The sequence below is a fragment of the Mirounga leonina genome, unplaced genomic scaffold (genome assembly GCF_011800145.1).
Source record: "Mirounga leonina isolate KUSES-001 unplaced genomic scaffold, KU_Mleo_1.0 Mir_101664, whole genome shotgun sequence".
Classification (NCBI taxonomy): Eukaryota; Metazoa; Chordata; class Mammalia; order Carnivora; family Phocidae; genus Mirounga; species Mirounga leonina.
In genome coordinates, this window is record NW_023270175.1 from 10,462,603 (window position 1) to 10,484,995 (window position 22,393).

At 48.5% G+C, this 22,393-nt stretch overlaps 1 protein-coding gene across 3 annotated transcripts; it reads left to right on the plus strand.

The window, feature by feature from the left end:
• Positions 1-14,114: 14,114 nt before the first annotated feature.
• ZCCHC12 (zinc finger CCHC-type containing 12) lies at positions 14,115-17,354 on the plus strand. 3 transcript variants are annotated; one of them, XM_035007748.1, is made up of 4 exons: positions 14,115-14,325; positions 14,609-14,709; positions 14,939-15,080; positions 15,502-17,354. In XM_035007748.1, the coding sequence occupies exon 4, from the start codon at positions 15,620-15,622 to the stop codon at positions 16,826-16,828; it is 1,209 nt and encodes a 402-aa protein (XP_034863639.1). In that variant the 5' UTR covers positions 14,115-14,325; positions 14,609-14,709; positions 14,939-15,080; positions 15,502-15,619; the 3' UTR covers positions 16,829-17,354. The 3 variants fall into 3 exon arrangements, with proteins under 3 accessions (XP_034863639.1, XP_034863649.1, XP_034863656.1); XM_035007758.1 differs by having other exon boundaries at positions 14,612-14,709; XM_035007765.1 differs by having other exon boundaries at positions 14,658-14,709.
• The last annotated feature ends 5,039 nt before the right edge of the window (positions 17,355-22,393 follow it).

Genomic DNA, 22,393 nt, shown 5'->3' on the forward strand with positions numbered 1-22,393 from the left:
GAAACAGGGGAATCTGACCACATCTTGAAGGGTAGTGAAAACTTTTCTGACATTTAAGCTGAAATTTGAACAATTCGTACAAATTGGCCAGGAGATAACTATTCTGAAAAATATGAAATCCCCAAGGCTTGGGAAATAAGGAGCCATTGTCCTGGTTCCTCTGTCTTCTGGGATGATAGTGCAATAGGGAGATTCATCAGCTTTATACACACAGTCCCTCGGGAGAGTCTTGAGTCTGGAATTGGCATGTCAAAGTGAAAAGTAGGTGTTTAAAATAAAAATAATAATTACAACAACAACAATCAGAAAATCAGGAAACATAGAAATATAGAACCAGGGGCACCTGGGTGGTGCGGTTGGTTAAGTTTCCGACTCTTGGTTTCGGCTCAGGTCGGGATCGCAAGGTGGTGAGATTGAGCCCCGCATCGGGCACCACGCTCAGTTTGGAGTCTGCTTAAGACTCTTTCTCCCTTGCCCTCTGCCCCTCTCGCCTCTGCGCGCACTCTCTCTCTCTCAAATAAATAAATAAAATCTTAAAAAAAAGAAATACAGAACAACAACAACAAAAATAACCCCCCAAATTCTGTATTAGCCTGCCCTTTTTGGAAAAGAATACATATAAGAAGATAAAGAAATACTAATATTCTTGAAGTCCTGAAGTACCATGTTTCAGTTTCTTTCACTTTTTTTCCTTCCTAAGAATTGAGCCAATTTTTAAAATCTCCACATACACTCATTTGAACTGGAACACAATGTCTTAAATATGCTAACACATTGGATCTGAACCAATGCAAGATATCAAAAATCTACTTGAATTTCAGATTCCTCATCAGTAAAATAGGGATGATAATAGTAGATACATCCTGGGTTGTTTTTTTTTTTTTTTTTTTTTTTGAGACATAATGAGTTAACCCTTGCGAAGCACTTTAAACCAGTGCCTGGCCCATCATAAGCACATAATACACATTAGTAGTATATTTCGGGTCTGACCTGTTCATAGAACATGTCAGGGGAAAGGCTATCAGGCTGATGGAATGAGGTTGCTTCGACACCATGCCATGGAAAAGACTGGCTATTCCAGCCGCACACAAAGGGCCAACCCTGACACTAGAAACGCTAAGCGGAAAAAAAAGAAGCCGAGAATGTTGCATGTAAGTCAGCTCGTTTGGAGAGGTGCACACAGAGAGAAGCTTATTCTGTAGCTCATGTTCCTAAGGGATCTCCTCTTCCCCCGCTCCTGACAGGTAATCTGGTCTCCACCTCAATACCTCCAGCGACAGGGAGTTCTCTGTTATTGGAGAGAGCCTGTTTCATTCTCTGATAGTCTGTTCTAATTTTTTTAGATCAGTCTTTACATTCTATGGTCAAAAATCATCTCCCTCATATATCCATCTACCTGTGAATCCTTCTGCCCTGGGGAACCAAAGAGAACAAAAAAGTTTTCCACACTATTGGCAAACTTGGAACAAGGAGTGTAGATGGTAGATCCTGAATTTGATAACCGTGCTGTAGTCACCTCTGAGAATGTCCTTGTCCTTGGAAATTACCCACTGAAATATGAAGAGAAGTGAAATGACATATACAATAGTTCTGCAAATGGTTCAGAAAAAAGAACATTAGTACATAAGTAGGGAGAGAGTCCCAAAATATTCACAATTGGTGGGATCTGGATAGATAGTCTAGGAGGATTCTTCGTAGTATTTTTTTAAGGTTTTATTTATTTATTTATTTATTTATTTATTTATTTATTTATTTAGAGCTCAAGCAGAGGGAGGGGCGGAGGGAGAGAGAGAGAGACTCTCCAGTAGACTTCGTGCCAAAAACAGAGCCCCACGCGGGCCTTGATCCCACAACCTGACATCACGACCTGAGCCAAAATCAAGAGTTGGAGGCTTAACCGACTGAGCACCCAGACACCCCTTTTCGTAGTATTCTTGTACCTATTCTTTTTTTTTTTTTTAAGATTTTTATTTATTTATTTGACAGAGAGAAACACAGCGAGAGAGGGAACACAAGCAGGGGGAGTGGGAGAGGGAGAAGCAGGCTTCCCGCTGAGCAGGGAGCCCGATGCAGGACTTCATCCCAGGACCCCGGGCTCATGACCTGAGCCGAAGGCAGACACTTAAATGATTGAGCCACCCAGGCGCCCCTCTTGGACCTATTCTGTAATCTTGAAATTATCTCAAAAGAAAAAGTTAATAAAAAAATCCTCTCTTCCATATGACAGCTCTTCAAAGGTTTGAGAACAATTACATTTATGTGATTCTACTCTTCTCTCTCACTCACTTGTTCATTCATTCATTATTTCATCCTTTGACAAATATGGATTAAGCATCCAGAGCTGGGCACCATGAGTCCAGCAGAGAAGGTAGTCAGTTCCAGCTACTGTCATGGAACTTGGGGGCACTTAGGGAAGACCCAAGGTAATCAACAAGTAGTTCTATTCTTTCTACCTGTGATAGAATTACAAAGGAAGGGTGGAGGTGGTGGTATGGGAGAGCCTACCAGAAGGTTCTGAACCTAGCCAATGGCCCCAGCATTTAAGGTTGTAGGGATGCAAAGGGCAGTAAGCCAGAGAGATTAGCGCTCCTTTATGAAAAATATGTTGGCTGAGGGGAAGGATTTGTGGGCCCAGGTGAGCAGCTTCGGACAAGCATCTGACAAGCCGTTCCATCTGCTACCTTAAATGTCACAGAGCACTGAAAAGAGATTACTTGGATTTGAATGACAGCTGCCGTGTCCCAGAGACGTAGCTATGAAAGAAAGAGAAAAGCCTCGGCGCCTTGGTGCAGGTTGGAACCCAACAACAGGAGGGGTCTTTAGCCGGCTCGTCACAACACTGGGGACCACCTCAGGAAGCAGAGCCCCAGCGGCTCGCGTGCCCCGCCCCCCCCTGCCCCCCCGGTCCCTGCTCTCGCCCCGGTCGATCACAGCCAGGCCTGATGGCACAGCTATGGCGGCTGGGCCCCTTGCCGGACACCATTGAGTTTCTGTGGTACGATTTGCCTTACAGCTTCGATGAGAAAACTCAAGCTTTAGAGCCATTAATATGTATTTTTTTTTCCCCCAAGAAAAATAGTCATGCAACCTGGGCGTAGATTGGAAGCTGAAGCTGAAGATGTGCATGCAAAGCCTAGTGCCAAGAACGGTAATAAGCTCTGGATGAATGGCAGCCATTGCCCTTTTCATGGCCGGTCCCAAGTGGGCTGGGCGAGGGGAAACGTGGTAGCATGAGCACACACTGGGTATTGACACCTCCGGGGCACCTCCTTGTCAAGGGACAGGGGACGGGGCTCCGAGGAGAAGGGTGCAGAAACTTACTTCTGCCTCTCTCCTACTTTTGCTTATCGCGAGCACCTAGTCTTCCAAATAGTACTCATAATCTAGCACATATATTCTTCATTCATTCAACAAGTGTTTATTGAGAACTTTCTGTGTGCCAGACCCTGTCCCAGGGGCCAGGGACACACAAGTAAAGAAAGCAAGCAAACACATAACCTCGTCTTTCTGTATACCACGAGTTTTCACAGTGCTTTATTTTTTTTTTAATTTGAGAGAGAGAGAGAGAGAGCACGAGCAGGGGGAGGGGTGGAGGCAGAGGGAGAAGCAGACTCCCTGCTGAGCGGGGAGCCCGATGTGGGGCTCGATCCCGGGACCCGGGGATCACGACCTGAGCCGAAGGCAGACGCTTCACCAACTGAGCCACCCAGGCGCCCCTCACAGTGCTTTTATAGCATGATCTTACGTGGTCCCCGCCACAGTCTGATGAAAGAGCTCCCGTTGTTACTACATCTGCCCTTTAGATGAGGAAACTGACACACCCAGAGACTGATGAATTGTTCCAAGAGCGGCAGAGCTGCCATTTGAACCCAGGCCTCCAGGCTGTGGTTCAGTGTTCCCCTTGATCACACACACCGGAATGGCCAGCAGCCTCACCGGCTGCTCACCCGCCAGCCTCCCTCCACCAGGGGGACAGCCAGGGCTGTCCGGCCTGCCTTCCGCCTCTGCACAACACCCTCCTCCCTCTCTTGCTCTAGATTGGTCTGTGAGACAGACACATAGCATACAATTGCACTTCTGGCAGATCTAAAACACAAGACCAACCAATCAACCAACAAAAAGACCAAACAGACTCTTAAAACACAGAGAACAAACTGGTGGCTGCCAGAGGGGAGGGCGGGGGGCAATCGATGAAGGGAATTAAGTCATGCAAACTTCCGGTTATAAAATAAATAAGTCACGGAGATGAGAAGTACAGCACAGGGAATTTAGTCGACAATATTGTAATAACATCTGTGTGGTGACCGATAGAGACTCCTCTTGTGGCGAGCACTGAGTAATGTGTGGAATTGTCAACTCACTATGTTGTACACCTGCAACTAATACAACACTGCATGTCACCTATACTTCAAGAATAAAAGAAAATCTAAGCCACTTAAAATTTTTAAAAACACAAATGTTAAAGTGATCTGAAAAAATAAATAAAAATGTAGGGGCGCCCAGCTGGCTCAGTTGGTAGATTGTGCAACTCTTGATCTCCAGGTTGTGAGTTCGAACCTCATGTTGGGTGTGGAACCTAGTTAAAAAGATAAATACATAAAAATGAAAAAATGATAAAAAAACAACTTTATCGTGATACAGTGCACACTCATACAATTCATCCTTTTAAGGTATACAATTCAGTGGTTTTTAAAATATATTCAGAGCTGTACAATCATTACACGATTGATTTTTACAACTTTTCTGTCACCTTGAAATGAAACCCTGTACACATTAGCAGTCGCCCCCTTTTCTCTCCCCCCCCCAGCCCCTGGCAACCATTAGCCTACTTTCCGTCGCTTTGGATTTGGCGCTTCTGAACATTTTTTTAAAAGATTTTATTTATTGGGTGCCTGGGTGGCTCAGTTGGTTAAGCGACTGCCTTCGGCTCAGGTCATGATCCTGGAGTCCCAGGATCAAGTCCCGCATCGGGCTCCCTGCTCTGCAGGGAGTCTGCTCCTCCCTCTGACCCTCCCCCCTCTCATGTACTCTCTCTCTCATTCTCTCTCAAATAAATAAATAAAATCTTTAAAAAAAAAAGATTTTATTTATTTATTTGACAGAGCAAGAGAGCAAGCACAAGCAGGGGGAATGGCAGGCAGGGGAGAACCAGGCTCCCCACTGAGCAGGGAGCCCGACGTGAGGCTCAATCCCAAGACCCCAGGATCATGAGCTGAGCCGAAGGCAGCTGCCTAACCAACTGAGCCACCCAGGTGCCCCTCTTCTGAACATTTCATATAAATGGAACCATACAATCCGTGGCCTTTGGCAACTGGCTCCTTTCACTTAGCATCACGTCTCCAAGGTTCATGGGTGTGGTAGTGTGGATCAGTACTTCATTCCTTCTAGTCGTCTATCAGTTGATGGACATTCGGGTTGTTTCCACCTTTTGGCTATTACTGTTAATGCTGCTATGAACATTCGTGTATAAGTTTTGATGAGGATGGATGTTTTCAGTTCCCTTGGGTATTCACCTAGGTGTGGAATTGTTGCATGGTATGGTAATTCTGTATTTAACCTTTTGAGGAAATTCCAGAAATTGCCAAAGTGGCTGTATCATTTTACATTCCCACCAGCAATATTTGAGGATTCCAATTTGTCCATAGCCTTGCCAACACTTGTTACTGTCTGTCTTCTTTATTGTAGACATCTTAGTAGGTATAAAGCGGTCTCTCATTATGAGTTCCATTTGCATTTCCCTGATGGCTAATGATGTTGAGCATCTTTTCATGTGCTTATTGGCCATTTCTGTATCTTCCCTGGAAAAATACCTATTCAGATCCTTTGCCCATTTTTTTTTTAAAGATTGTATTTATTTATTTGACAGAGAGAGACACAGCAAGAGAGGCAACACAAGCAGGGGGAGTGGGAGAGGGAGAAGCAGGTTTCCCATGGAGCAGGGAGCCCGATGCGGGGCTCGATCCCAGGACCCTGGGATCATGACCTGAGCCAAAGGCAGACGCTTAACAACTGAGCCACCCAGGCACCCCTCCTTTGCCCGTTTTTAATTGGATTATTTGTCTTTTTTTTTTTTTAAGATTTTATTCATTTATTTGAGGGAGAGAGAACACGACTGGGAGGAGGGGCAGAGGAAGAGGGAAAAGCAGACTTCCCGCTGAGCAGGGAGCCCGATGTGGGGCTCCATCCCAGGACCCTGGAATCATGACCCGAGCCGAAGGCAGACCCCTAACCAACTGAGCCACCCAGGTGCCCAGATTATTTGTCGTTTTATTATTGAGTTATAGAAGTACTTTATATAGTCTAGATACAAGTCTCTTATCAGATGTACGATTTGCACATATTTTCTCTCATTCTGTGGATTGTTTTTTCCCTTTCCCAATAGTGTCCTTTGATGCACAAAAGGTTTACACTTTGATGAAGTCTATTTATCTGTGTTTTCTTTTGTTGCCTGTGCTTTGGTGTCATAGAAGGTTCTGCCTAACTCAAGGTCACAAATATAAACTTCTACCATGATTTCTTCTAAGAGTTTTATAATTTTAGCTCTTATATTTAAATCTATGACCTACTTTGTATTAATTTGTATATGTGGTGTGAGGTGGGGGTCCAACTTCATTATTTTGTATGTGGATATATAACTGTCCCTGTGTCATTTCTTGCACAGACTATTTTTTCCCCACTGAATGATCTGGCACCCTTGTCGAAAATCAATCGACCATAAATGTATGGATTTATTTTTGGACGCTCAATTCTATTCTATTCTGATCTGTATATCTATTCTCATGCAAGTACCACACAGTCTTGATTCTGTAGCTTTTTATAAGTTTTGAAATTGTGAAGTGTGAATCTTCAAGTTTTGCTCTTCTTTCTCAAGATTGTTTTGGCTATTCTGGGTCCCCTGCATTTCCACATGAACTTTACCATCAGCTTGTCAAGTTCTACCAAGAAGCCAACTGGGATTATGATAGGGATCACACTGAATTTGTAGGTCAATCTGTAGATCATGATTTTAACAATACTAAGTCTTCCAATTCATGAATATGAAATATCTTTCCATTTATTCAGATCTTTAATTTCTTTTTAAAAAAATTTTAAGTAGGCTCCATGCCCAATGTGGGACTCAAACTCTTGCAACCCTGAGATCAAGAGTCACATGCCCTACTGACTGAGCCAGCCAGGTGCCCCTAGATCTTTAATTATTTTCAGCAATGATTTGTGGTTCCTATGGTAGGAGTCTCACACTTTTAAAATTTATTCATAAATATTTTATTTTTGATGTTACTGTAAATTGAATTGTTTTCTTAATTTCATTTTTGGGTTGTTCATTGCTAGTGTATAGAAATACAATTGAGTTTTGTATAGTAATCTTGTATCTTACAATCATGCTGAACTAATCTATTTGTTCTAGTAGTTTTTCAGTGGTTTCCTTAGGCTTTTCTATGTACAAAATCATATCATCTACAAATAGAGATCATTTTACTTCTTTCCAATCTGGATGTTGTGTATTTCTTTTTCTGACCTAATTTCCCTGGCTAGAACCCCCATCTTTTCAGGGTTCCTGGACCCAATTCCACCATGGAGAGGTGATTCCCCCGGCCAACACCAAGCAAGTCTCAACCACCACCAGGGGGTCTGAGAACTCAGCGTAATTCTGACCCTGTCTACCCAGAGGTGGCATCAGATTCCACAGGTTAAAGGTTCAGTCCTACAAGAGGGTCCCCCACCCCCACCTTAGACGCCAGTCTCAAGCCCAGGCTGTTCACTGTGCTTCTGTCTGCCTATGGATTGGAGGTACCAATGACCTCCTCCTTCGGTTTGATTAACTTGCTAGAGTGGCTCATAGAACTCCGGGAAACACATGTTTACCAGTTTATGAAAGAATATGATAAAGGATACGAATCAACAGCCAGATGAAGAGATATATAGGGTGAGGTCCCGAACAAAGGAGCTTTTGTCCTCGCGGAGCTTGGGGCCTGGTTCTGTGGCATGTGGAAGCCTTCTGGTTTCCCAAGCATGGAAGCTCTTCAAAAAGCTGTCCTTTTTGGGTTTTATGGAGGCTTCATTACACAGTCTTGATTGACTAAGCCATTGGCCATTGGCTGATTCAACCTGCAGCCCCTCCCCCTTCTCCAGAGTGGGTGGGACTGAAAGTTCCAACACTTTATTTTTTTTTAATTTTGTTTATTTATTTGAGAGAGAGAGCATGAGAAGGGGGGAGGGTCAGAGGGAGAAGCAGACTCCCCACTGAGCAGGGAGCCCGATGCGGGACTCGATCCTGGGACTGCAGGATCATGACCTGAGCTAAAGGCAGCCACTTAACCAAATGAGCCACCCAGGCGCCCAGGCCCAGTTCCAACACTTGAATCACTTGGTTGGTCCTCCTGGCAACCAGCCCCTACCCTTGTGTGGGGTCCAAAAGTCAACCTTCATTAATAACAAGACATCCACTTCACTTTTATGCCTCTGAAGCATTTACAGGAACTGGGGATGAAGAATCAATATATCTGAGGAATATATTTTGGTCATCTGAATGACAAAATATATATTTCTTATAAATCATTAGATCATACCCCAGTACAATGTTTAATAGAATTGTCAAGAGAGGACATTGAATTGTGGAGTTTTTTGTTTTTTTTTTTTTTGCTTTCTAGTTCATTAATTTCTGTTCTTTATAATTTCATGTTTTCTTACTTTTGTTGGGATTATCTTGTTTGCTTTTTTAAGTCTTTTTTTTTTTAAACATTTTATTTATTTATCTGACAGAGAGAGACACAGTGAGAGAGGCAACACAAGCAGGGGGAGTGGGAGAGGGAGAAGCAGGCTTTCCATGGACCAGGGAGCCCGATGCGGGGCTCGATCCCAGGACCCTGGGATCATGACCTGAGACGAAGGCAGACGCTTAATGACTGAGCCACCCAGGCGCCCCATGCTTTTTTAAGTCTTGCAGTGGATACTTAACTCATCAGCTTTTGGCCTTCCATCATTGCTAAGAGATACTTTTTCCCTCTAAGCGTTGCTTTAGCTGCATCCCACAAGTTTTGATGTAGTTTCATTATTGTTCAACTACAAATGTTTTGTAACTCCATTATCATTCTTCTTTGACCCATCAGTTATTTCAGAATGTGTATCTTAATTTCCAAACATACAGAGATTTTCCAGTTATCTTTTATAGTTATCAATTTATAACTTATTTGCATTATGATCAGATTCCAATTTTTTGAAATGTGTTGAGACTTGCTTTTTGGCTTAGTACATGGTCAATTTTATAAAGGTTCTGTATGTGTCTTCTGTAGTTACTGATTGCAGTGTCCTATACATTGGCTATAAGCTCAGATTATTAATTATGTTGTTCAAAAATTCTATATCCTTAGAGACATGTTTTTTGTCTCTTTAATGAACTACTGAGAGAGGTGGGGAAAAACCTCCCACTCTGATTGTATATTTGTCTATTTCTCCTTCTAGTAAGTTAATTTTTCCTTTGAGGTTTTGTTATAAATGCATAATCATTCCTGGCGAATTGAATCTTTTATCATTATGAATGAACTTCTATATCTCTAATAATGCTTTTTGCTTTTTATTTTGTCTGATACGAATATCACTATACACGTTTTCTATCACTTACATAATTATTTGTATGATTTATCTCTCTCCACCTTTTTATTGTCAACCTATCTGTATCCTTATATTTTGGATTTCTCTCCCCAAGTGCTGGAGAGGGGAGGGGCGGAGGGAGAGGGAGAGAGAAACGGAAGCAGACTCTGCACAGAGCGCTGAGCAGGATGCAGGCTCGATCTCAGGAACCTGAGATCACGACCTGAGCCAAAACCAAGAGTCAGACGCTTAACTGACTAAGCCACTCAGGTGACCCCCCCTCTTTTTTTTAAAGTCTTATTTATTTTAGAGAGGGAGAGAGAGGAGAGCTTGTGTGAGCAGGGGCAGAGGGAGAGGGACAGAGAATATCTAGCAGACTCCCCGCTGAGCGTGGAGCCTAACACGGGGCTCGATCTCCCGACCCCAAGATCATGACCTGAGCTGAAACCAAGAGCTGGAGGCTTAACCAACTGAGTCCCCCAAGCGCCCTGGATTTGTCTCTCCTAAACAGCATATGGATGTATTTAATAATCCTATTTGACAATACTTGAGCATTTAGCTCATAAACATTTAATAAAATCATCGATAGATTGGAGTTTCAAGCTACCCCTTTTTCCCCCAAGCTACCATTTTATTCTGTGCTTGTATTGGTTCTGCCTATGCTTCTTTTGCCTCTTCTTTCTTGACTTAAAAAGAATTGAGAATTTTTAAAATTTTAAATTATTTTCCCCTGTCTCCTGGTTTGAAGATTTACATTTTGTTGCTCTTATTTTAATAATTACATCCTATTACTTCCTACATACATAATTACCTTTGATAAAAGTCTAGATTTAGTAAGTACCTAAATCGCTTCCAATATGAAATGAGGTTCTTAGAAAACTTGAGCTCCACTTATGTCGCTCCTGACGTCTCTTCATATTGTAAAGTACTTTAAGTTTATTTTTTAAAAAAACAGAACGGACGTTTTTATGATTCCTTCTTCCATCAATGTTCACTTGTATTGCCCACGTACTATTACTTTCCTTGCTCTTCATTCCGTCCTGCATCTCACTCTTCTAAGATAATTTTCCTCCTGAAGTACATCCTTTAGAATTTCCATTAGTGCAGTCTGCCAGTGACAAACTCTCTTAGTTTTTGTTTGCCTAAAAATAGCTTTTTATCACCATCTCATGGAATATTTTCATGAGAGATGCCACCCACGGGGTCCCAGCTTAGTCTGGGGAGGGTCTTTCGTAAGCATCGCCACTCGGCTCTGACTTCCCATGAGCCAGAGTTCCGGTGTGAAGTGTCTGCAAGCCCTTAGCTACTTTGGTGGGAGAACAATGTCTCAACAGGACCGCTGGAGATGCTGAAGGGACATAATGGATGGAAAATTCCTGACAAAGAGGAGCGAGGCAACCAAAGGTACCTATTACTGATTCGACTGAAAGTTTTAGCTCGTAATCTTCAGGTTTTTTAAAGTTTATCTTTTGCAATTGGAAAACAAAATGTGGCCTCCTTAGAGCCACCAGAGCCTGAATCGTTGTGACTGGAAGTGTCCCTGGACACCCCAAAACAGGAAGCCAGAGATAAGGGATGCTCAGTAACCAACTGGAGCTGGCTTAGCAAATGCTCCTCCCAGCCCCGTGTGGAAAGACCCTCTCTTTGTTCTAATGACCCAACCTGGACACCTGAAACACCCTCTGTTTCCTTTCAACATTTCTGCCAGAGCTCTGAGGTCTCGTCTTTGTCTTCTTGGATGCCACCCACCAGGTCCAGCTGCAGATGACCTGACGTGGTGATGAAACCATTCAAATTCAGAAAAAGAATCTGCTTAGAGGCCAGGGTCAGATGTCCTAGGGCTGGGGAGCCAAAGGAACAGTCTGAAGTTAACCCGTAAGCCACTGCCAGCTCACCCCTGACTCGGCAAGGTGGCCAGCCTGCCTTCTCCCTACCTCTACCACTCTCCCCACCCTACACTGTTCCATCCACAAGGGACAGGCCACAATCCTGAGATGGAAGGGGCTTCACCTCCAAATCTGGATTGTATACTCCAAGGGATTCTAAGTAGTAGGGTTGGAAATAAGAAAGCAGGAAGGAGCAGGTAAAGTATCTCGACAGGCTAAAGAAGAATCCAACAGGAGCTGAAAGGCATCCAGTTGTTCACTTACTTCCAAGCATCACCGGTCAAGAACAACACAGCAACAACCTTGAACTTGGGTGGTCCACTTGGACAGTGCATGCCGCCACCACCCTGAGCCCCGAAAGTCCCACGGGCACCTCCTGGCTACACTGTAGATTAGGGAAAAGAGATACGCTTTCCCAGAACCAGAAGTAAGGGAAAATAGGGCATGATGGGCTGAATTGTGTGTCTCCAAAGTACGTGTGGGGGGGCCCTAGCCTCCAGTACCTCAGAATGTAACTGTATTTGGAGATGGGCCCTGAAAAGAAGTGATTAAGTCAAAATGAAGCTGTGAGAGTGGGTCCTAGTCGAACATGACTGGGGTCCTTATAAGAAGAGGAAATTCGAGGGATGCCTGGGTGGTTCAGTCAGTTGAGCGTCCAACTCTTGGTTTCGGCTCCGGTCGTGATGTCGGGGTTGTGAGATCGAGCCCCGCGTCAGGCTCTGTGCTCAGTGCGGAGTCTGCTTGAGGTTCTCTCTCCCTCTCACTCACTCTCTCTTCCTCTCTCAAATAAATAAGTAAATAAATAAAATCTTAGAAGGGGAAATTTGAACATCAGAGCAGGCACACAGAGCGTCGACCCTGTGGAGAGGCAGCGAGAATGTAACTCTCTGCAAGCCCAGGAGAGAGACCTCAGGAGAACCCAAACCCGTGGGCACCTCGACCTGGATGGCTAGCTTCCAGAACTATGAGAACATCCATGTCTGTGGTTTTAGCCACCCAATCTGTGGCACTTTGTTATGGCAGCCCTAGCAGGCTAGTACATGGAGCCCCTAGCTTCCGCCCCATTCATCTTTCATGGGGTGGCTCCTTCTCTGGGGCCAGGGATGCCCAATCCAGCAAAGGAGAGGTCCACTCAGGAGCTCATAGAAGGGCAACCTAGAACCCTGTCCTCGAGGTGAGAAACGGAAGAACCATTATCACCGGCTGCAGTTCAGGGGTCTGGTCGAATGGTGTGTTATTCCTCACACTTCTCCCTGCAGTACAAAGCGAAGGAGAAAGATATTAATGAAGAAAGATCGGAAGAGAGGGGTTTTTAACCATTACTGGACCACAGGCCCCTCTAAAAATCGACAAAGCTGTGGATTCAGCTGCCATAACAAATTACCACAAACTCAGCGGCTTAAAACAAGAAAAATGTATACTCTCATAGTTCTGGAGACCGGAAGTTCAACATCAGTTTCTTCAGGCGAACGCAAGGAGTGGGCAGGGCGGTGCTCCGAACTTTGCCTCTCCCAGTTTCTGGTCGTTGCCAGCATTCCTGGGCTTGTGGCCACACCACTCCACTCCCTGCCTCTGTCTTCATGTCACCTTCTCCTCTTCAGTGTCCGTCAGCTCTCCCTCTTCTCTCTCACGAGCGCATGTGATTGCATTTAGGGCCCACCCAGATACTCCAGGATAATCTCCCCACCTCAAGACCCTTAATCTAACCACCAGTGCAAAGACTCTTTAACTTTACAAGGTACCATTTGCAGGTTCCAGGGATGAGGACTTGGTATATTTGGGTGGCCGTGATTTAGTTTCCTACAGACTCCAGAATCTTTGCATACAATTTCAGCAAGACCATGGACCCCCCCACACACACACACCCCCGCCCAGGTAGGGGCATCTGCCCCGGAGCTGCATTTCACCACAGATATGCTACGAACAGATAGATACATTGAGGGCAGGTCCATTTACTCATTCACCATCCTCCCTGCATCCTCTCAGAATTAACTGCAGCGCTGGTTAAAAATACGAAGCGCAAAACCACGCCCAGCTCTAGTCCTAGGAAAGGAGAATCCCCCCGATTCGGGGCCCAGGAGTCTGCCTATCTAACAAGCGCCCCAAAATGCTTCTCATGCAGCCAGCCTGCACCCATCCTTCGGTGAGTACTGGTTAAGCGCCTGGATGCCTGAGGACCTTCACTGTTCAACGGACACACTCCCACCTTCTTCACAGTAAAAGAATTGGGCGAGCGGGTTTGCACCCAGAAAGCGCTAACGCTCTTCTCTCCCTCCCCCCGCCCCATACAAAGGTGAACTACTTTTATCGTTGATTTGATTTCCATCCCGTGTTTAATGCACCCGGCCCCGAGGCGCGGAGTTGAGCCGAGGGAGAGAGAAGGCGAAGGGAAGAGTCGCGAACTCTTCCAGTCGAAGCAATGCAGCTGCGCTTGACGCCCGGCGGATCGGCTGCCCACCTCACGCCCCCGCCCCCCGGCACCGCCCCCCGCCCGGCAACTCACCCCCACCGCCGCCTCCGCCCCCGCCCCCGCCCCCGCCCCCGCCTCCGCGGGCGTGCATTTGCATCCGGCTGGAGACCGCGCGGGAGCCCGCCCCCGAGCCCCGCTGATTGGCCGCGCCGGCCCGCTCGTCACGCTCTTTTGTCTCAGTGGGCAGAGGATAAAAGGCGCGGCGGCTGCCGTGGGAACCGCGCTGTCTGGACTCGGCTACCCGTCGCTGGGAGGCCGTGCGGAGCCGCTCGGCGGGCAGCTCCCGGTCGCTGGGGGGCCGAGGCCGTACCCGGCCCTTCTCCCCTGCAGGGCCGCGGAGACCGGAAGGCGGTGTCCACCGCGGGCAAGGCCCGAGCGCAGGTAAAGAAAGGGGGCGCGATCGGCGCGGCGCCGAGAGAGGAGGGGAAGCCCCACCAGTCCTGGGCGGCTCCCCGCTTGGGGACTCGAGGACTGCGAGGGTCAGGAGCACTCCCGTGGCCCGGCGGCGCTCAGGGAGGAGGTGGGGTGCCGCTGGATGCTGCCTAATGGGTAGGATTTGCCTGGATTGAGAGAGGGGGGCGTTTTCGGGGTGGGGGCGGAGGGGGGAGGAACGCAAGCTGTCTGCCTTGAACCCCCTTTGCATCTCCTCATCTCTTCTGGGGAGGAGTGTGTGGCTGTGCGTGTCCCACTCCTGTTCCCTGTCTCCGTGGCAGACCATCAGAGCCGAATCCGAACTTGAATTCTGCGCGGCCGATTGCAGAGCTGGTAGGCCGACGATTTCCCCGGGGGAAATGCCCTGGGGCGGGGGTCGCTTTGGTCCGTACTCAGAAGGTGGGAGAGGAATTTTCCGCCTGCAGACGGCGGAGGCGGCGGAGGCGGCGGGCGGGCGGGCGGGCGGGCGGGGGGGGCGGGGGAGGAGCGGAGAGGGAGGGAGCGGGATGAGGGATGAGGCTGCACCTGACCCTTCCTTTCCCTGCCCTCCGCGGCGGCGCAGTCTGGACGCCCCGAGGTCCCGGATCGGCGACCCCCGGTGGCCAGAGATCGGCCCGAGCCCAGAGACTAGCTTTCTCACGGAGGCCCCCGGCTGCAGAAGCTGGAAGCGGAATAAAGGCGCGCGCGCCTGTTCCTGCGCTCCCGTAAGAATCTGAGAAATAACGGGGGAGGGGAGAACTTTGAGAAGGGGGTGTGGTTGGGACCTGAGACCAGGAGGCTGATGACACTTTATTTATTCCTACAAATCTGTGACCACTGTGCTCTATTTTGAGAGCCCAATATCAGCTTCCATCCACTATTACACTTAGAAGCAACAGTTGCCCTCCCTCCTCCAGGGCGATCGGCGGGAGGGGATGCATGTGGCTGTAAAAATCACCCTGCTAACAACGGAGACACCGGCTGGCTCCGTGAGCTTGTAATTGCCAGTCTCCTGGAAGATATTTTTAGGGCAGTGGGCAGATAAAAACTGTACTGCAGGACATTCAGGAAGGGAGAGAATACTGCAGCCAGTTCCTTTATTAACCCTTCCCCGTTTTGTTTTGTTTTTCTTTTTCTTTTTTACAGTCCCTCCTGAGACAGGAGGAAGGCAGAGTCCCCCAGCGCGCCTGCAGATTAGGCATTTCCACAGAGCCTGAGCGTCTTGTTATACTCCGGATCCCCCGATCAGCGATCGTCGTCAGTCATGGCTAGCATCATTGCGCGCATGGGTAATAGCCGGCGGCAGAACGCGCCGTTGCCGCCCTGGGCCCATTCTATGCTGAGGTCCCTGGGGAGAAGTCTCGGTCCTTTAATGGCCACCATGGCCGAGAGAAACATGAAGGTGTTCTCGGGGAGGGTGGTGCCAGCCCAGGGGGAAGAAACCTTTGAAAACTGGCTGATCCAAGTCAATGGGGCCCTACCCGATTGGAATATGTCTGAGGAGGAAAAGCTCAAGCGCTTGCTGAAAACCCTGCGAGGCCCCGCCAGGGAGGTCATGCTTTTGCTCCAGGCGGCCAACCCCAATCTAAGCGTGGCAGATTTCTTGCGCGCCATGAAATTGGTGTTTGGAGAATCTGAGAGCAGTGTGTCCGCTCACGGTAAATTTTTTAACACCCTGCAGGCACAGGGGGAGAAAGCTTCCCTTTATGTGATCCGTTTAGAGGTGCAGCTCCAGAACGCTATTCAGGCAGGGATCATAGCTCAGAAAGATGCCAACCAGACTCGCCTGCACCAGCTCCTTTTAGGGGCCGAGCTGAACGGGGACCTGCGCTTTAGGCTGAAGCATCTTCTTAGGATGTATGCAAATGAGCAGGAGCGGCTCCCCAATTTCCTAGAGCTAATCAAGATGATAAGGGAGGAAGAGGATTGGGATGACACTTTTATTAAGCAGAAACGGCCCAAAAGATCTGAGTCCGTGGTGGAGAGGGCCACCAGCTCGGTGGCCTTCCAGGGCTCCCCCCCGATAGTGGTGGACAGTGCTGACTGCAACGTCATAGAGATAGACGATGCCCTTGATGACTCCGACGAGGATGTGATCCTGGTGGAGTCTCCGGACCCTCCACTGCACTTCTCGGCTTCTCCTCTCCCCAGACGCAGGCCCAGACCTCGGGACCGAGTGCTAGTCATTGACTCCCCCAGCAGTTCCCGGGCTCAGTCTCCTTCCACCAGTGGGGGTTCAGGGTATAAGAATGATGGTTCTGGGAATCTGCGTAGAGCCAGAAAGCGAAAACACGCGATCCGCTGTTCATACTGCGGTGAGGAGGGCCACTCGAAGGAGACCTGTGACAATGAGAGCAACAGGGCCCAGGTGTTTGAGAATCTGATCATCACCCTGCAGGAGCTGACCCATACGGAGGAGGAGGGGCCGAGAGAGGCCCCTGGCGAACAAAGTGACCCTTCCGAGCCGCAGTGAGGTGGTAGCCCCCAGCCTTAAGTGAACCCTTAACCCAAACTCAGAGTCCAGCAGTGGGACGACTGGGGAGGGGCGCTTCTAATTGCATGAATCCACCAAGCAGCTTTCTTTGCGGAGCGGAGTAGAAAGGGTCTTGGATACCAGCTCAGTGGAGGGAGACAGCCTGACCTCTGCCCTTGCTTCCCCACTCCCTCTCTGCTGCCTAAGAGTCTGTTTTCTTTGTGTGCCCATTTCTTTGATGGCTTTATTCTCTGTGAAAGTGGCATAATTCATTGTTAAACCTCCAAACAATAAAGAAAAGTACACAAAAGTCAAGTACCAGTTACCCCAAACTCTCCGCCCTGATCTAACCATTGTCAACCCTTTGACGAATGTCCTTCTGGATATTTCCCTCTACCTACGTACCCAGATAGATATATGTATAGATAAAAGTGATCAAATATAAGTGCTGTTCTATAGTCTGTATTTTTTCACCAAACAATGTATGTCGTGGGCTTCTTTCTATGTCAATAAATATTTATCAGCATCTGTTTTAATGTCTGTGTTACTATTTTAGGAAAAGGTAAAGAAAAAGGAACAAGAGAAATATAGTAAAAAGCTGTAAAGGGGTGGGGTTGGACCCCCAGGTGGGGTTCTGATCAACCTCAATTTGCAGATGTGGTAAAGGGATGAAGAAATGGGCTGAAATAGTCCCCAGAGGGAGAGGGACAGAGCCCCCTGCCACAACTGGCCTGTCCCGCAGGTCATACAGCCAGATTATGGCGCCCACTTGTTGACCGCCCCAATGCTTTCTTCTTCTCTACTGTATCCAAAGGAGTCTGATGGAGGAGTCTGGCGCTGAGGTAATAGCCCCCAAATGGGGGGTTCCTGGGACACCGTTCCTGGTCACTTCGGGGAGGAGCGCTCTTCCTCCTCCAGATGGATTCCTTGGATTGCTGTTGCTACTGCTGCTTGTGGACATCCTGGGGCCCGATGCCACCGCTCCTCACTCCCCAGTCAAGGGAAGGAGAGAGCATCTCCTCCTGGGAGCCCAGCCCAGGAGGCTCAGCTCCTGATAGAGCCAGAGTCTCCCCCCATAAGCCCTGAAGGGATCTGCTGGAGGACACAGGCGCCCCGTGGACTCCAAGCCAACCCCTCCCCACCCCAAGAATTGAGACTAGCTGCCATCTAGTTGCCCCGCAGCACCCGGGAAGCCCCAGCCCGCCTTTCAGTCGATTGGAGGGCACTCACGGGGGATGGAGGGAAAGAAAAGGTGGACCTTCCTGGAACCTGCCCTGTCTCATCTCCGGATCTCATTTTGGAGGGTGATAAAAGAGGACGCGTGTGGCCCCAGCCCCCGAGGGTCCCTGGGTCTTGTGTAGGGGCACACGTCCCTATTTCTGTGAATAGGATACGGCTGGGGGTGGGGGGTGATTGCATTTAGGGCAGGGTGCGGAGAGGGAACTGAATGCCAGACCTGAGGCCCCCCGGGGGCATTTGTCGTGCCTGAAATGGGGACTCCACTGAGCTGAGAGGTTATCATAAACAGCAGTGGCAGCGGGAGGGGGGGGGTTGCGGGGAGGGCATGGGGAGAAGCCCAGAGCTGTTTGGGTAAGGGGAGCCCCGGTGAGGGCGCGATGACCAGGGAGACACACGGAGATCCATAGCCACACGAAGCCTGGGAGGAATCGCAGAGCCCAGGGGATCACACAACTCTGGGCTGTGTTGTCCTAGGAATGGCGGAGGTTGAGGGGCTCTGGGAGAGACACTAGGGTTTTAGTTAGGCTAGCAGCTGATGACAGCCGTAGGGGTGGGGGGGGTGCAGGCTGAGGCCCCGAGGGAGCGGAGAAGCCGGGGCAGCCTTCCCTGGGCTGCCATACCCAGAACCGGCCTTGAAGTGCTGCTTTTTCCAGAAATAGCCCCTCGGCTCCTCCCTGGCTTCTTGCTCCTTTTCCATCAATGACCTCACAATCCAACCCTAAAACCCACAGTCCAGCCACCCACACTCACCCCTGGGTGGTGAGGGTTGGAGGCTCGGCCTCCTGTGCTCTGCCATCTTCCCTCCCCCACCCTCAGCACCCTGAATTTGCCTTAAGCTTCAGCCTTCTTAACCGTCCTGGCCAGAAGGAGACTGGGTGGGCCTCTCTGCCTCAGAGCCTTTAGCTGATAACTGGCCAGGACAGGGCCACTCTTTGCATCCCTCTGGGGCACCTCTGGGACCCTGAAAGCCACCCTCATTTCTCCCGAGCCAAAGGGGACCCTTCCCCCACCCCCAGGTAAGTGACAGCTCCACCCAGGCCCCCAAAGCCACAGGGGCCCCCAATGCTTTACAGCGTGTGTAGATTTTTCACCCTTAATTCCTTTCTATGTCTCCCTAAATCTTCCCTCGGGAGTTATCTACCTCCCTCATCTAGTCTCGATTAGAATAGTGGGCCGCTTCCCGATCGTTTTTTCTCAATTTTACTCTAGAAACACTTGTTGAATATTTGTCCAAAGACACAGTTTAGGCGGCCATAATTTCTTTGTGGCACCAGGTAGAATAGAAAGATGGAATGAAACACCAGTAAGTTCTGTCCATTTCCTACCCTCCTTTTCACGGGAGTTAGTCTGAGGGTTCAGTATAGACCATTGCTTTGAAAACCTGTTCTGTGATCCATCCCTTTTTCTTCTTTTCCCCTCCCCTCCGCAGTGTCAGTTTGAGATTGTCTGAATTTTTATCTCACCAACCTGATGTAACCTGACATTTCTTTTTGCTTGTTTGTTTCACTTTAAAGAAAAACAAAGAAATACGCATTTTCCCTAATTAGAAGACATGGAACTGACACCTGGGCATTCTGATCAGATTAATGGAGTTAGTCTAAAAAAAGGCTTCCCTGAAAGCTATAGGCTAATTTGCAGTGACATGGATGGCGCTGGAGAGTGTTATGCTAAGCGAAACAAGTCAGTCAGAGAAAGACAAATACCCTATGATTTCACTCATACGTGGAATTTAAGAAACAAAACAGATGAGCAAAAGGGGGAAAAGAGAGAGAGAGGCAAAGCAAGAAACAGACTGAACTCCAGAGAACACACTGATGGTTATGGGCGGGGAGGGGAGGGTGGGGGATGGGGGAACTAGGGGATGGGGATGAAGGAGGGCACTTGTCATGATGAGCACTGGGTGATGTATGGAAGTGTTGAACCCCTCTATTGTACACCTGAAACTCCTATAACACCTATTGTTCACTATCTGGAATTTAAATAAAAAACTTAAAAAAATAAAGCTACAGGCCAATTTTCTTCCTTTCTGCCTTTACTCTCATCGGTCGCTAAGAGATGAAAATTGCTCTTTTGTCTTGTCAGAAGAAACCGGCCTCTGAGTACCCTTTTGCGTTAGGGCCCCCTCCTTCCTGGCATACTCTCGCCTCGGTTTCCATGACACCCCTCTCTCCCGGTTCCTCCTCCCTTATCTTGTTGGTGCCACCGCTGCTCGGTCTCCTTTGCTGAATCTCCTTCCTCTTCTTGATCCCTCCCTGATCGTATTAAAAAGAAAAAAAATCCTTACAACTGCCTTTTATGAAGAGCTTACTGTGGGCCGGGCAGCCTGCACCAAAGTCCTTTAACCCCCGAAAATAGGCATTACCCTGAGCACACATTTCAGATGAGGAAACATGCGGGGACGTTAAGAAACATGCCTAGGGGTCGGGCAGCTAGTTAGCAGCGTCAGAGGGGTCAGGGGCACCTGGGTGGCTCAGTCGGTTGAGCGACTGCCTTCGGCTCAGGTCATGATCCTGGAGTCCCAGGATCGAGTCCTGCATCGGGCTCCCTGCTCGGCGGGGAGTCTGCTTCTCCCTCTGACCCTACCCCCTCTTGGGCTCTCTCTCTCACAAATAAATAAATGAAATCTTAAAAAAAAAATTAAATAAATAAAGGGCGCCTGGGTGGCTCAGTCGTTAAGCATCTGCCTTCGGCTCAGGTCATGATCCCGGGGTCCTGGGATCGAGTCCCGCATCGGGCTCCCTGCTCTGCGGGGAGCCTGCTTCTCCCTCTCCCACTCCCCCTGCTTGTGTTCTCTCTCTCGCTGTGTCTCTCTCTGTCAAATAAATAAATAAAATCTTTAAAAAAAAAAAAAAAAGAAGGGGTCAGAAGGGGGCGAGGAGCGTGGGCTTCAGGGCTGGCTTGGGATCACAACCCCGCAGAGCCGTGATCATCTGGGTAAACTGAGGTTTGTCTACTCAGGATAAGATGGCCTGCCTTTCCCAGGGGTGCCCCGTGTATGACGGGCACGGGGCTGGGTGGCCCGTCATAGGCTCTCAAGAAACGCTAGCTATTACTCTGCTAGAACGCATTACTCTGCCACAGAAGGGAAGACAGGGGCAAATGAGAGGCTGTCCAGGCCATGCAGACGGGCCTTATTTAGCGTCAGACTGACAATGTGACCGCCTGGCTGCAGCAGCGACAGTCGCGGGGTGGATTCAGAAATGCCTGAGAGTTTCGTGGTGATGGTGATGGTGACGGTGATATCGGGTGAGAAAAGAACACTTGTTAAATGCTGTGGTGGATCTCTCCTTGTTTTATGTGTCCCCAGGGCATGTCTTCTTCCCCCACACGTCCTTTGGTCCTTTCAGAGAGCCCAAGACCGGCCAAGTCCTCCTCCACCCAAGCCACCCCCCTGAGCAACAGATGGGGGCGACGGGTGCTCATGTCAGAGGGACACCGAGCCTCCCCAGTGTGGGGTGGGGAAGGGGACGGGACTGCGGTCCGAGGAGTCCTTTATGACCCAGGTAACCTTGAAATGCTGTCACTACTACCAGGGGCCTCACCCTGCAGCATAAAAGGGAGCAGAAGGAGTAGGGCTGGGTCTTCTGCCTCATGCTGACAGGATGCATGGCTCTCCGGCTGCAGCTGCTCATCTCAGACCAGAACCTACAGCTCACTGTGGTCTCTCACGACCACTCCTTCAGATATGTGCTGTGTTCACCAGCCCATTTTACAGACCAGGACATCGAGGCACACCCACTTACAGTAACTTGCCTAAGATCAGACAGCGAATGAGGGGTGGAGCTGGCCCTGAACTTCAGATCTGCCCCACCCCAGAGCCAGAAGTGGTGCCTAAGCTGTAGGAGGCGTTCCTAAGGTAATGGGTACAAACGGTCTGATCATTCTGCTGGCTGCATCCTGAGTTCGCGGTTCTGAACTGTCATACTCACGATTTAAAGTCTGCACAGCAGGATGGCCTCCGTCTCATTTCTTTTATTGAACAAGACAGGAAAAACGATCAGTTTCGGAAACTTCTTCTCAGAGCTTGAAACTGTCTTCTCCTCATATTTATTTTTATATTCAATTTCTGGGATAAGATACTAAAAATAACAAACTGTTGGTAAGGATGTGGGCAAAGAGTCTCTCTCCCACACTGCTGGTAGGACTGAGAATTGACACCTTCTTTCTGGAAGGCCAAGCGGGAAATGTATCAAAGGTTGAAATATGAAAACCCCTGAATCCAGCAGCTTAACTTCCTGAAATTCATGCTAAGAAAATAACTGAACGAGTGTAAAGAAGTTTTATGAATAAAGATGTTTACCCTAGCCTTTGTGGGTCATAGTGGGA

Coding starts and splice junctions, on each gene's coding strand:
- ZCCHC12 (XM_035007748.1), top strand. CDS start 15,620: ATGGCTAGCATCATTGCGCGCATGGGTAATAGCCGGCGGCAGAACGCG.